The sequence below is a fragment of the Apis cerana genome, linkage group LG10 (genome assembly GCF_029169275.1).
Source record: "Apis cerana isolate GH-2021 linkage group LG10, AcerK_1.0, whole genome shotgun sequence".
Lineage (NCBI taxonomy): Eukaryota > Metazoa > Arthropoda > Insecta > Hymenoptera > Apidae > Apis > Apis cerana.
The window spans coordinates 4124357-4140650 of NC_083861.1; the positions used below are offsets into that span (position 1 = coordinate 4124357).

General features: G+C 29.3%; 2 protein-coding genes across 6 annotated transcripts in view; one reads left to right on the forward strand and one right to left on the reverse strand.

Annotated features, from left to right (window-relative positions):
• Nucleotides 1–1705: 1705 nt before the first annotated feature.
• On the forward strand, nt 1706–4306 carry LOC107994208 (histone acetyltransferase Tip60). The gene is made up of 5 exons (XM_017050993.3): nt 1706–1846; nt 1951–2008; nt 2395–2463; nt 2545–3625; nt 3739–4306. Exons 1-5 carry the CDS (start codon nt 1802–1804, stop codon nt 3845–3847), a joined length of 1362 nt encoding a protein of 453 aa, XP_016906482.1. The 5' UTR covers nt 1706–1801; the 3' UTR covers nt 3848–4306.
• Nucleotides 4307–5260: 954 nt separating this feature from the next.
• Nucleotides 5261–16294, reverse strand: part of LOC107995439 (uncharacterized) — a 180051-nt gene continuing 169017 nt past the window's right edge. For all 5 annotated transcript variants that reach the window (XM_062080784.1, XM_062080782.1, XM_062080781.1 and 2 more), the window contains 2 exons: nt 13103–13627; nt 5261–12842 (listed from right to left, as the gene is read on the reverse strand). In XM_062080784.1, the coding sequence (XP_061936768.1) occupies nt 12690–12842; nt 13103–13627 (678 nt within the window). In that variant the 3' untranslated portion in view covers nt 5261–12689. The remainder of the gene's footprint in view (nt 12843–13102; nt 13628–16294) is intronic.

The following is a 16294-nucleotide window of genomic DNA, read 5'->3' on the forward strand; positions in this document are numbered from 1 at the left end:
CATATATGTGCACACGGGCCGGGATACATAGGCGTAGGAAACCGTGTGTACACCGGGTGGGGCTCTCGCAGGACTGGGAGGCAGCCGACGGTGAACATTCGATACGACACGGTCGATCGAACCAGTCGTAATTTTAGCTAAAACTGTTATATCTAAAAATAACGATGATATTATTTTTTTTCTCTCCTTCTTTTTCTTTCTCGCGCAACTCTCACGGGACTTGAGAGTCTAGAGGGACGGGATCGAAGGGATACACTTGGCATCGAGTAAGCGTGTGAAGTTGAATTTTGGATAGGTTTTTTTTTTTAATTGGATAATTTTTATGCGTTAAAATGAGAAGATATATATTTATATATTATTTTTTGATATTTAAAATTTAGATGAAAGCTTGGTATGTTTAAAATATAAATTATAGTAAGTATATAAAGATATAAGTATAGATATTTTATAAAGTTTAATAAAAAATTATATCTTATATGATTATATTAAAAATTAATCTTTTTTTGTTTTTATGAATAAAAAATATAAAAAAATAGGGTAATTTGAATATCGTAGGAATATTATTTAAAAAAAAGAAACAGGGAAAGGAGTAGAATAGAGATTTTAGAGTTCAACGATACTGCGATAATTTAGTAACGAATGAAGGTCTATTTGAAATCTGATTAGCCTCACAAACGTCGACATTATTGCTCGTAATTAGTCGGTATTGAATAACGTAATCGGAATAAAAGGGGTAGATTCATAAGTAACGGCGGAAATTGCACGATGTTTCAAGTATGACTTCGCATTAGCGGCCTGGTACACGGAAAGGGAATTTACGTAATCTCGCAGAGTTGGATTGTTTTGCGCTACGAATTGAATAGAATAAGATGTCACTTCACCGGGAAGAGAATATTTTCATGCTGGGAATATTTTATACGAAATTTATGCCTCAGAGGGATAGACAGAGACGAGAGAAGGAACTTACGATGTCTACGTATAGATATTACTCTTTTACAACGGGACGAAGTAGAATAAGATGTCACCTCAAATTGTCTCGAGTGACTAAAATAGCTTTACGTTACAAACCTTAAAAGCAACGACAAAGAAGGAAGGGGAGAACGTGCGAAATACACGCGGGAAACGGCGTTATGCTAAATTCACCTCTTTCGAAATGATATGTATTTCAGAATTAATTGCGTGCAAGTGCGAGCATCTTTCATGATGTATCGCAGTAACCCTGCTATTCACCTTCCTTTGAATTATTCTTACTTAATTATCTCGCGTATCTCGACAACCCATCGTATTCTTAAAGGGGAATTTTATTTGATGTCATATACGAGCACGAATCTCTATTTGTATTTTTTATTTTCTTTAATCATTTTAACAAATTATCAATTTTTGATTTTTATATTAAACTTTGTATTTTCAAGTTAAAAAAATTTAAAAAGATTCTGTTTTTATTTAAAATAATTTAATGTTTAAACAATATCTGCATAAAAATATATAACAAGTGTTTGAAATATAATAAAAGAAAATTGAATAATATTCTTTTTAGTATTGTAAAATAATAGAATAATATTGTAAAATAATATAAGAACGACTGATGTTTTAGCGCTCCGTTTTTAAAGTTGAATTTCGCGGTAATCGAAATTTCGATATTCAATGTAAACTTTTCGATTCAATATTTCGATAGTGCGGGAATATGTTCGAACATAATTCTTCTTATATGCGAAGCGAGCGGTGCGGCGCTCGCGTCAGTACCGTGAACGCTTCAAAACAAAATCGTGTTCGGTAGAAAGTTTCTTCATTTGTGATTGAAATGATCGAGGAACACGACGAGCACGAAACAATATGCGACTCAGTGGTAAGTATTACGATGTAATGATCATGATCATATTAATAATTTTTTGTTGGGAAGCCGGTGATTGCGAATATGTATATCTTATAAGATTCTAACCTTACTTTCAGAATTCGCTGGTGGAAGGCTGCCGTTTACCAGTCAGAATGCATGGAACGGATGATTGGCGTAAGTAAAATGTACATTTTTAATCAATTAATCTATATTTAAGAAATTTGTGATTTTTTTCTCGAAATCACGTATATGTTTTTGTATGACAAAACCATTTAATAAGTGTGTTATTGAATCGCATATTTCATAAACATACTAATATTTTTATTCATTAATAGCGTTGCAATCATATTCTATAAGTCAGAAATGTATTTAATGAAATATTGATATTCATTATCCATACATTTTGTTTAGTTCAACTTTTAGGTTATGTTTAGGTATCTTGGATGGTAATAGTTTGTATGACATGCTGTCTTCTATTGTTTCTTGGGAGTCTATTATGATTCCACTTATTTAGGTGTAATAATAAAGGTTTATCAAAAATTTCCTTTTGTCATCCACAGCTCTTGCTGAAATCATCAGTGTTAAAGAAGTACATGGTGTCAAGTGTTATTATGTTCACTATGTAGATTGTAAGTATAACGCGAATTAAGAAGAGAGGTGTTACATATATGTACATAAACAACCGTTTAACTAAATGTACAATATTTTAGTCAATAAACGATTAGATGAATGGGTTACGGAAGATTGTTTGGACACTCGAAAAGTCCAATACCCTCGTCGAGATGGAACCACACCAGGAACTGGTGCAGCAACGCCAAAAAAACAAGTACCCAGTAGACCACCTAGCCCTAGTAGCCTTTGTAATGAACCAGTCAATGGTTCTGCAGTTTTGCAAGCTGCATTACAAAAGAAAATGTCTAGAAAGAGAAAGGCCACATTTATAGAAAATGATGATTCTCAGGATGGTCCACCGCAAACACCTGGTCCAAGGCCAACTGGTTCATTGGTGGCGCATCATCATGACGATATAGTTACTAGAATGAAAAATGTTGAACTGATAGAATTGGGTCGTCATAGAATAAGACCTTGGTATTTCAGTCCATATCCGCAAGAGATGGTACATTTACCATGTATATACATTTGTGAATTCTGTTTGAAATATAGAAAAAGTCGAAAATGTTTAGAACGACATTTAGCAAAATGTAATTTAAGACATCCACCTGGTAATGAAATATATAGAAAAGGGTCAATATCTTTTTTTGAAATTGACGGTCGAAAAAACAAAAATTACGCACAAAATCTATGTCTATTAGCAAAATTATTTTTGGATCATAAAACGCTATATTATGACACAGATCCATTCTTATTTTATATAATGACAAATTTTGATAGTAGAGGGTACCATATAGTTGGTTACTTCTCGAAGGAGAAAGAATCGTCCGAAGATCACAATGTAGCTTGTATACTTACACTGCCACCGTATCAAAGAAGGGGTTACGGAAAATTATTAATAGAATTTTCATACGAATTATCCAAATTCGAAGGTAAAACAGGTTCACCTGAAAAACCATTGTCGGATTTGGGATTATTATCTTATAGAAGTTATTGGGCTCATACTATATTGGATATTCTATTGAATGTAAAGCCATTAGTAGAAAATGAAAAACCACAAATCACGATAAGTGAGATATGCGAGCTGACGTCGATTAAAAAAGAAGACGTGATATCGACGCTACAAAATTTGAATCTTATTAATTACTACAAAGGACAATATATTGTGACATTGAATAGGTAATTGGCTAGTCTATGCGTCATTAAGGGAAACGAGTCGTGCAGACATTTAGCTTCTTTCCATACCGAGGATTTCTTCCACTACTTCACTGACAAAACATGTTTATTCACAGGGAGATTATCGAGCAACACACAGCCGCAATGGAAAAGAGGCAAATCAGAATAGATCCTAAGTGTCTTCATTGGACACCAAAAGACTGGAGTGTTAGGGCAAAATGGTGAAGTGGCATTCAAAATTGACAATAAGACTATGCTAATTTGTCTTAAAGTTGTTTTCAGGATTCCTGGAAGTGTGACTAATTGTACGTAAACTGTACATAATACATCGACCATTCGGTCTGCGTTTTTTAAATAAGACTGTATAAGGCTTTGCACGCGACGCCAATGGTCAAAAACGACAAAATGAAAAAAAAAAAAAACAGTGATAAACATTTTCATGAAAGCACTATGTACCTCGGTTACACAGCGCATCGATGAATCACAGTTAGCGATATTTGACGTGATAAGAAAGAAGTATTTCTGTTAAATATATAATACTGGCTTGCGTCTAGAGTCAGGAGCAATGTTTTAATATGGTGACTAGACTTTTTTAAAAAGTTCGCATACGTTCTTGCGATTAAACGATTTGTACAGGAAATATAAATCGGTCTTGTAGAATTGTAAATAAATCTGATTTTATAACGTGCGCCTCATTCTCTGCAAAATACAAATGCGATCTAGTTTTAAAATACGTAATATAATAGTATATCGAAGCTTCAAGCGGTGAAGCTTGCGCATAAAAATTCGTATATGTCCTTTTTAAAATTAATAAGTAAAACTGATTAGTACAACGCAGAAGTTGTATGCACGCAAGTATTCGCACAATTGTGCACACACCTTAAAAAACACGTATTAGATATTCCAATTTGCGTGTGCACGTATCATAGACGGATGGTAATCGAGAAATAATCGTTTAGAAAATAAAAATAAAAAATAAAAAAAAAATGAAAGGAAAAAATAAATTGAAGAAAAGGAAAAAAAAAAAGACAAAGTATAGAAGGAAGAAGGAGACACGTTTAGAGTAATCGGATTCACTCGTAATCTCATCATATTCGACAAAGTATGAGCTTTCATTTGGCATTGTATTATCAATGGCTGTGTTTGAACAACTTAAAAAACACTCGAGCATAAATCATCCGTCTGAATCCGATTCAAGATTGTTCTACCAAAAAGAAGAGTTACCTATGAACTGCGAAATAAAAAATATTTTTCTCTGAAAAATGTGTATTTTTGATAGCGTTGAACTGATATCATTAGCCAACAGAACGAGCTGGAGGAGAAAGAAAAGATAAAAAGAATGAATAGAAACAGAAAGAATCTTCCAATTTGTTCTTTTTTATAAATATTTTCATTTCAATTTTTCTCATATTTCCACTTCCACAATACAATTAATACACAATCGTTGTTCAGCAAGAAGGTGTAAATAAGAAAACACTCCTCGTACAATTTTTAAATACAGCATCTTTCATGTATATATATATATATATATATATATATATATATATATATATATATATAGATATATATATATATATATTTATATATATAATTTTTTTATATTCAACAGTAACATCACAGTAGCTTCATTACAATAAATTTTCTTTTTTTTTCTTTTTTCTTTTTTTTTCTTTTTTTTCGTCATATTTTTGTCATAATTTCATCTGTCTTTGTATTCGTTCCACCACGTCAACGTGACTCACGGCGAGTCCCGAATGTTCGCTAATTTTTACAAAAAGTTTCCTAGTAGATTCTTCGCGCGTCAGCAGTGGGGGAGGACAATGTGACAGAGGAATCTGTCGCGTGTACGATATGCACGTATTTACCACGTATACGACCAGAGGAATATTACAAACTTAGGATCGCAAATATTATTCGGATCCTCATCGTTCGTATGTATTCTCCGAGAAAAAAAAAATCATCGCACATCTGATTTTTCTGCACGAGAATATGAAATAACCGTAAATAACCATGAGTTCAGCGATATACGACGTGTTTCAAGAAAAATGCAGGAGGACAGGAATCCGAATGATATTGCTGACATAACACGAAGCACTGTGTCATAGTTGGAGATAGCGAACAAACGAAAAACGTTCACGGCGATTGTGATAGACGAATATAATATTCGAATTGTCGAAGCGATCAGAACCTCTTACGATGATCGTATTGAAATACCAACCTCTCGGTTTCCTATAGGTATATTTAATATCTTATCTGAACGATAAAACGCATAATACCAATCATAAAACGCATTATATGAAACTTCTTCTTTTTTTCTTTTTTAACCTCTTGTTTCTTTTCTTCACACTCATAAAACACACATATACACGTATATAATTTATATATGTAATATATTACACGCATACATAAAACACATGCATACCGAATCATTATCAGTGTCTGTTGATTGTATTCGTGTTCCGCAGACACAACGAGAGTATCCGGGTACTTGAGAAACACTTGATGAACATTAGACGAGGACTCGGATACCCCGAGAACGCTATTTTTACTGGACCTGTAAAATTGTGAGTATTACAAAAAAAAAAAAAAGAAAAAAAAAAAAAGAAAGAAAGAAAAGAAAAGAAAAAAATTTGAACGATACGTGAAACTTATGTAATGTATTTGGAATATTTAAATAAATAATTGAGAAATCTAAATGGGTGAGTTTATTTTTTTTTAATGTTCCTTGGTTAAATTAATTTTTATTTAATAACTTTTATTTTACGATATTTCCAAGTAGAAATTTTGAAATTATTATGATTAATTATATATTTATAAAATAATGAGATAATAAATGATTTTATTAAATTTAAAAATAAATATTTTCTAGCTTTTTTGGAAATTTCTGCGTGTACTCGAGCACTCGGTTAATCTTCATTCGATTCAGCGTGCATACTCCGGACCAGTGATATCATATATAGATGTAGAAATTGGCGGATAGATTTATAACAACAATAACAACAACAACAATGACAATGAAGATCCGAAGTCGACGAAAGTTGTCGGCAAAAGTGAACAGCGAGTTTCTTTTTAACAGTGAATAGCGTTAGAACGATGACAATGAGAATATTGTTAGATGACAGGATGTATTTAACCCTTTTGTACTTTTTAAAACTTATAATTGTCGAAAATTTTTACTTATATATTAAAAAATGTATGTATTAAAAAAAAAAAACATACATAAAACTATTGATTAATTAATCGAATAATAAAATGATAACCCTGTGTAATTCAAAATTTAATTATCTAATGATATTTCAAATATATTTCTTCTTTTACTTATTTATCATAAATAATATCTTTATTTTTTATATAAATTTTACATTATATGGATTCGAAACAAATTCAATTATTTTTAATCAAATTTCAATTAAATTATCTTTAAAAAAATCTCTAAAATTTTTCAATTCTCTGAAAAATAATGAAATATTGATGAAGTATCAAGTCTTTTTCTATTTTTAGAAAATAGTAAAGTTATTAAAACGTATCGTTTTCAATTAAATATAAAAATTCGCTAGTAAAAAATTCTTTGAAAAATGTCTTCATTTTTTTAAAAAAGTACCAAAGACGATAAAATTGACCAACTAATTTATCTTCAAAAATCTTTAAATATCTTTAAACTATGATATTTTTTCTTTCCTCAAAATATCATAAAATTGATATGTATGATATTTAAAAACAGTCTTGCATCATCGAAATCTAGGATTTCGATACAATTTCCGAGCGAGATGTTTTCTTCAAGTACAAAGGGGTTAAAATACCACCGTGCTGCGGTATGCAGCCCTCGTTACGATATTTCTCGCATAAGGATACTCGATAAGCGTTGTATCGTTATAAACACAACCCTCTTGCACATCCATCACGCATTTCGTGATCGAATTCCGAACTTAAGAATTGGAATTCAAAACGCGACGTATTCGATACTCGCCGCAATCCGGATCGTGGTATCTTCATCACGATAATTCTCTTCCTGTGTTGCATTAGTTGTGCATGTATGTGTACGTGTTGAAGTGTGCGCGTGTGTGTACCTCATATATGTATATATATTATATATTTATATACGAATATATATATATGTATAGTTTCATTCATACACTCTCTCTATTCTCATTCTCTTTTGTTTGTCTAATTCTTTCTCTTCTTCCTCATATCTCTGTTTCATTCATCTTTCATCTTTTATCTTCTTTTATGATTTATGAATACATCTACAGTTGAACAGTAGTCGGCAATGGCTGGACAGAATCACTTTCGATGAAAATATCTTTTTCTATCTTTTCTTCTCATCGAGATTCGAACCATTTTTCTACGAGGTATCGTTTCGCTTCTTTCTTTTATCTTTCTGATTTTTGTAATTCTTTGAATAGATTTTGATCCTCTTTCAAGATATTTGTTCCTATCCCGCGATTTGCATCGAACAATGTAACTAGTACTGTTATCGAGCATGGAAAAAAAATTCGCTTTTTGTACATCAGTGCACGCATATCGCAGAGAATATCCCTGTATGGAGGCATAAGTTTTTACTTGACTGGCTGATATTTTTCAAGAAATCTCTGTTTTAGAAAATTAAAATATTTATCTTGGATAACAAGTTTTTTTTTAATTGTAAGATTTAATATTGATACAAAATAAATTATGAATTTTGTGAATTAGAGAATTAAATTAAAATTAAATAGTTTTTATTTAGTTAAATAAGGGAAAAAATTAAGTCACATATTTATGAGTCTGTATTTAAATTATGCCTCCATGTTTTTCGTCACATTGTGACAAATGATTCCCCAATGTTTTTTGAAAAACCAGGAGCAATTGATATATCGATACTGCGATCAATCGATTACACTTCGATCATACACTAAAACATCTACACTTACACACTTAGTTAACAGAATTACACGAGTTACACTTTGCCCATGATCCTTTTTTCAATGAATTTATTCTTCTATACTCATAATACAAATATTCCTTTAGGAAATTTTTTTATATTCGTTTCATCGTGGACATGGTGTATCGTGGAAATTCTGTTATTTTTCGCACTTACGAAGATGAACGACAACGTGAGAGCATAGCGACGTTTAGAAATTTAGACGTTGATCTTGTCACTTTTGAGCCAGTTTCTTTGCTTTTTTTCGAGTCGTAATTATTTTATTAATAATATTATTTATAATAATAGAAAATAATTCATAATTTGTTTTTTTAAATTTAAAAAAAAAACAATTATCATTACTATTTATTCGACCAGCTTTGTAATTCGCTTTTCTGAAAAATTTAATATCTTTTCAAGAAATAATATTTCATAAAGATCAAAATGATAGAAATTGAATATTCTAATTTTTTAAAAATTTTCTTTTTTACACATTAGACAAGATATATACTTATATCTTGTTAAGAAATACATTTTTTTTTCAAACAAATCTCAATCTTAAAAAATTTTTGCCATCTTCTCAGGGTCAGGATTCACAGATTGAAAATCTGGATTGCAGACAATCGCGAAGAAACACGTCATATATTTGTAATTAACACGCTATCTGTGGAACGTATTCTTTCTATTATTTCTTTTCATCAACAATGATCTGTGAATCACGTAATTCCACGCACAATGAGCTGTGAATCACAGAGTGTTGAATTTGTTTTTCTTTAACATTGTATATGGCGGGACATGCAGCGTTTCGATTGTATCGACCAGCGATTCACTGCAAGTCTCGTATATGTATATGTATAATAATCTCATAATATATAATAATTCACGTGTATCGACCAGCGATTAATTGCGCATCATGTAGTTATATATAGTATGCTTATGACTATCAGTGATAAACCACGGATTTAAAGCAGTATCACACAGCTTCCCGAGGATATATGCTAAATATATATATATATATATACGGTATACATTATTTATTCATAGCGACACGTAATATTACATTTATTTGGCAAACGAGGAACCACGTGGCGCTACGTTATTCCAGATCACTGTTCAATGTGACAATTACGTGGATAATCATATGTTATTGGATAATGAGCAATAAATTTCGATTCATCGATCGTTACTCTCTTTAGGAAAATTGTAAAATTTGGACCTTCAAAAATTTTTAAATCTTGTCAATTAAAAAGCAGTATATTTATAGCAATTATAGCAGTATATTATTTTCACATTCAGTTCAGTAGAATTATCTAGATGATTAATGAATTTTTAGTAAATTTATATTGGAAGTCTTGGATTATTAAAAATTTCTAAATCTTATAAATTATATTCAGATTGATAGAATTGCATATATAATTCATTTTTTCTTGATATGAATGTAAAACATCCAGAAATGCGGTAAATGTCAGATCTTGAAATGTTTTACTTTTTTGTTGGTCTTTATTAATTCGTAAATTAAAAAAAACTTCAAGTGATAATGACAATTGATGATATATTCTAATAAAAGTGATAAATTTTACAGATATTGTAACGAGGATGCATCGAATCATCTTGAATAATCTTTACATTTTGAAATTAAAAATTTTGTAATTGTCAGAAAGAATTCAAAAACGTCGTTCAACAGATAGCATATTCAATTCAATACACATCGAGTTTCACGATCAGGATCGAGATGTAAATAAAATAATCGTCGCGATCAAATGTATTTACACGCTTGAACGCGTGACAGATCATCGTCCACCGACACGATTTCGATTTTACAAACGTTCACGTTTACAACGACACGTGTTTTTTTTTTAAATATATATGTATACTTTTTTTTTGCATTTTTTTCTTTTCCTAGCTTGTTTTACAGCTACACATACGGTTGCATATTTAGTTAGCTTATTTTAATTATCAATCCTTTCTCTTTCTCTCTGGCGTCTCACCACTCTGCTCGTACATCATTTACATATTATTATAATATGTATGTATTTGTACCTCTCGAATTTTTTCTACGATTCTGTTAAAAAATATTACAAAATGCCCTCTCTTCTCTGTCAACCGTGTTCCTCGATCAATAATTGGATCGATTTTCTGTGATAAAGTTCACATAATTTGCTGTGTTTATTTTCTCACGTGGTCACAGGGGCATATCGATTTTTACAATCGATTTCTTACAGTGATTTTTTCGTTTTCTATGTGAATAAAAAGAAAATGATCTACTTTCGTCCAGCCGCTTGCCTGAATAATAAGACACTTAACAGTTGGACGATCCCCGCGAATCGACGAGTATTTCATTTTTTATCCTCTTTTGTCAATTTTCCTTTTCTTTTCTTTTTTATTTTTTCTTTTTCTTTCTTCTCTTTTCTTTTTCTCCTCTTGAACAATATTTCTCGATGATACACGTCTGCGTATAACAAAAAGAATACACGTGAGAGAAGGATTGGAAAAAAATTGTCGAGTCGTGTAAAAAATATCTCTTTTTTCTTTCTCTTGAAATTTACGAGGGAGGAATCGAGGACAATTCGAGAAGCGAGAGCGAAAGCGAAACGGGGACAGAGTTAGGAGGACGAAAATCAGCCTCTTCAGCGTGTATTGTAAAATCGCGCGTATTTTTTTTTTCTTTTTTTTTTTTTTTTTTCCTTTTTTTTCGTGTACGTGTGTATTTATATGTGTGTATGCGTGTGCGTGTATGTCTTTTTATTATTTTCATTTCACTCGTGAAAATGCAGTCAATGAGACTCGGGAATCAGGCCAGAATTAATTATCGAACAATCATTCTGCGAAACAATATTTTTAATTTTTTTATTTGAAAAGTCAGTAAGTGTAGCGTGATATGAAAATCGAATGGAGAAATTTTGCTTCTTCTTTTTATCTACTTATTTATTTAAAAAACGAGAAATATATCTGTTAAAAGGAAAATTTCTCCTTTTTCTTTCTCTGTTTTTATATTATTTTCTTGTGTATATTATCTTTTCGCCTAGCCTGTTCCCGTAAATTTTAGAATATCTGCCTTAGAGTATTTTGAAGATACAAAAACTACGATAGAAAACAGAACAGACTTCGAATATTTTTGTTCCAGTTTTTTTTTTCTTTTTCTCCTTATTCTTCTTCATTTTTTTTAATTTCACACTCAACATCAACGTCGTGTATTATTATTTTTATCCCATTTTTTTTTAAATTATTACTATTATTATTTCTCTTATCATTAATTATTAGTATTATTGTTATTATTAGTGTCATTCTTACATCTACATATATATATACACACATAACATGTGTTTATGTATGTATATACACAAATTAATTTCACTCGAACTCTGTTATCAAGAATTTAATCATCGTTACTTTTATATCGTATTACATTAATAGCGTTTCTCTTTCTTCAATTTTTTTTTCTTTTTTTCTTTCTTTTTAATATGGATTTTTCTTTGCTTTTATTATATAGATTGTCATGGTCGGCATCGCATTGCCGTAGATTTTTTTTCAGCCTGTTATTCTTATTTTTATAAATCTATCGCCTTTCATTCTTTTTTTTTTTTTTCTATTTCCTTTCCATTCGACAAAATTTCGATAAATAAATAACCATGGCTGAGTGAGATTTTACTTTCAATATCATTCGCTTTATTTATTCTTCTCGTTTTTAGTCTACAATATGAAATTTGTGCAGTTTTTCTTACGTTAAATTAAATTTCTCAATCGATCAAATATCTTTTCTTCGTTTTCTTTTTTCGTCTATAATACTCATGATCAATATGAATATCTATTAGATTCTTTTATTTTTTAAGATTTTCCCTTTGATCAATATCTATCGATTCTATAATTATGTTAACAACCGGTTGTTCGAAACGTGTTTTCATAGGAAGAACAATATTGAAGATCTTTGAATAATGATCGTCTATGAGATCTATCATCGATCCTTGGCACGATCAATTCGATCCTCCTTCACACGATGTTTCAATGGAGGAATAACTCTTGGATGAGATATTTCTTTTTTGTTGATCACCCTTATTCATCGAAGAACTAGTAGTTAGAGTCTACTTTTCTCAGGTACATATTGTTCCTTTTAATAAGGGTGAAAAGAGGTAAAAAGGGCTGTTGAATTAATACACTATGCACGATATTTTTTTAGAGGCCACAGTCGAAACTCTCCTGGTTTTGCACTTTTTCCTTGTAATCTTCCAAGTAACTATCGACGTTCCTGAAGATGCCAGAGTTTGCTTGATACATCAACGTTTCAAGAATTCTCTCGTTTTTGATTGCTTTCGATGGCAGAACGATCTGAAAGATACATGTAAGAAATCAATTTTGTCATATTATATTTTATTTCTCTTAAGTTCTAATTTTAATTCCTTTTCGAGGTTAATAATAAACATTCCAAGATTTTTTAGAAAAAAGTGATAAAAAAAGAAAAGAAATATTAGATAATCAAATTCTTTTCTTTCATTGTCACAATAATAGAATTCAATATTATTTCTAATTTACTTATATTAAATATTATAAAAAAATATATTTAAGCTTTAATGAATCAATATTCTTACCCTGATAAGTTCTTGTGGTGTTATTCTATGCAGTTTCAAATCTCTACTTAGTCTGTCCATAATACGCTTGAATTCCACTTTCGGATCGACTTTGGTCGACTTTCTATCCTTAATCCTGTTCTTCGCCCACTCGAGCATCGCCTCGAATTTTCTAATCTCGCCGACTTCGAGACCTCTGCACATGATCATTTGAACCATTGACTCGCTCAGTGTCAAGAAATCAGGTGACTGGAACAGTTGATACGCTCTGGTTTCGATGAAAGCTAGGATCATGTTGACCAATTCTGAGGCGGACGTGTAACGCCAACAATAATTCTCCAACGCGCTCAACATCACGCATACGATCTCGATTCGTAAGAATTGTTTTGCATGGTGGAAACACGCTTGTAGAAGCTCAGGTAGATCGTAGTGTTCCGCTGCACAGATGAGACCCGGTATGTTGCTGCAAGTCAGTGGACAGGAGCCAGTTTGCAGATAATTGAGCAGGATCTTGAACGTCTTTGGATCGAACTCGATGATGTCGAACTGTATGAACGAGAAAAATTTATAATATATAAAATGTTATTTTATATAAAAAGTGTTGGAAATAATTTGAAGTAATTGAAATAAAATTATTTGATAATTTATAAATTCGTATAAAATTATAAAATTACAAAATTAAAATAATGAATTTCTAAGATGTATTATAAAATTATTAAATAACATTTATAAAAATCGAAATTTCATTTATGATTTGTTGTAATATAAAATGTATACGAGTATAATTTAGCATGTTTTACAGATATTTTATCTATTTTATTATATATTTGTGACGTGTGTATAGTTATTAATAACGAAATCATTATTTTTTTTTTGTACGTTATTATTCACATATAGAAAATTCTTGGAAAAGAAGCGTATCAGAATAATTACGATGAGTTTCCAAGAATTTCAATCTCTATTCATTACTATATCATTTTATTTGCATATTTTCACGTATCTTTGTTTTTATATATTTTATGCATATTTTATATATATTTTTGTATTTTTCTTATAGTTGATAGATTTATAATAATGGCAGAAAGATAAATAAGTATAAAACAGATAAGTATATCAAATTTTATAATTTTTCTTTGCATGAAATTTTTACAATATTTTGTAATAGAAATATATTTTGTATTCAATTCTTTTTAGAGAACCAATGGACAATATTTCATAATATTATTCAATATTAAATTAATTGTTACAAATTATAGATCATTCCAAAGTACATATATTTATGATTTATTTTTTCAATTTTAGTTTTTATCTTATACTTACAGAATTGTTTATGAAATATTTAAACAGTTTTTATACATAAAAAATTAAAAGTATTTTTTTCAATTCCCAAGTGTTAATAAAAATTATGTTTTAGCAAAATATTAAATAAAAAATAAATATTAAATTTATTTTTTCTTAATTGAAAGATTATGGAACGAATTATAGATTTTGTTTTATAGAGAAATAAAATTAAATGACAAAATTTTCAAATCAGTTACGTTTAACACATTTTAAATTTGGAATTTCATAAAAGCAAGAAAATAGCCGATTTTTAATTTACTTAAATTTACTTAAATTTTCTATGTTTCCATCATTTGTATAGCCTTTAAAATAAAAATTTGCTTGTTCGATAAAGCGATCGAAACTTAAGTATTTGTATCAAGAAATTCGATCATTATGAATTATAATTTCGAAAATTTTATACGTAATATTTTATTAATTTTAATAAAACCTAACATTATTAGTATGAATATTTCATATAATAATCTTAAAATATAGATATATGTAATTGTTTTTTATATTTTATATATTTTATATTCATATTTCAAATATATTTTTATATTTCTTTTTTTACAGTTACTGGATGATAATATGATAAAGAAGTAAATATAGAAAAGGTAAGTACAAGAAAGGTAAATAAAACTTATAAATTTATAAATATAACTAAATATAAGTAAACTGTTGAAAAAAAGATTTGTTTCAAAAAATATAGCAAGCTAAAAAGGTGAGTATCAGGTAAGTATAAGTACATCAAATTTTATAACTAGATATAAGTAAACTGTTGAAAAAAAGATTTGTTCCTGAAAATATAGCAGATAAAAAAGGTAAGTATAAGGTAAGTATAAGGTAAGTATAAGGTAAGTATAAGGTAAGTATATTACATTTTTATAAAATTTTATCACCTTTCAAATTATATTCTACTGATAAAAGAATTTCAAAATTTTCGAAAATTTAAAGGCCTGAAGTTAAAATTTCGGTTTGTTTATAAACATTGGTCTGTTTATTTACATTTTCAATGTTTATTTACATTCTCGGTTTGTTTATTTACGTTTCCAATGTTTATTTACATAAAATTTCGCTATGTTTATAAACATTGGACTGTTTGTTTACATTTTCAATGTTTATTTACATTCTCGATTTGTTTATTTATATTCCCGGTTTGTTTATTTACATTTTCAATGTTTATTTACATTCTCGATTTGTTTATTTATATTCCCGGTTTGTTTATTTACATTTTCAATGTTTATTTATATTCTCGGTTTGTTTATTTACGTTTCCAATGTTTATTTACATAAAATTTTGTTTGTTTGCAAACATTGGACTGTTTATTTACATTTTCAATGTTTATTTACATAAAATTTCGGTTTGTTTACAAACATTGGTCTGTTTATTTACATTTTCAATGTTTATTTACATTTTCGGTTTGTTTATTTACGTTTCCAATGTTTATTTACATAAAATTTCGGTTTGTTTACAAACATTGGTCTGTTTATTTACATTTTCAATGTTTATTTACATTTTCGGTTTGTTTATTTACGTTTCCAATGTTTATTTACATAAAATTTCGGTTTGTTTACAAATATTGGTCTGTTTATTTACATTTTCAATGTTTATTTACATTATTGGTTTGTTTATTTATGTTTCCACTGTTTATTTACATAAAATTTCGGTTTGTTTACAAACATTGGTTTGTTTATTTACATTTTCAATGTTTATTTATATTATTGGTTTGTTTATTTACGTTTCCAATGTTTATTTACATTCTCGGTTTATTTATTTACGTTTCCAATGTTTATTTACAAAATTTTTCGAAAATTTAAAGCCCTGGCGTTAAAATTTTGGTTTGTTTACAAACATTGGTCTGTTTATTTATATTCTCTGTTTATTTACATT

Bases quoted from the DNA above. Each gene is read 5' to 3' on its own strand.
- LOC107994208 (XM_017050993.3), top strand. From the start codon at position 1,802: ATGATCGAGGAACACGACGAGCACGAAACAATATGCGACTCAGTG. The intron at 2,009-2,394 runs GTAAGTAAAATG...TGTCATCCACAG, and splicing joins GCATGGAACGGATGATTGGC to CTCTTGCTGAAATCATCAGT. The intron at 2,464-2,544 runs GTAAGTATAACG...ACAATATTTTAG, and splicing joins TTATGTTCACTATGTAGATT to TCAATAAACGATTAGATGAA.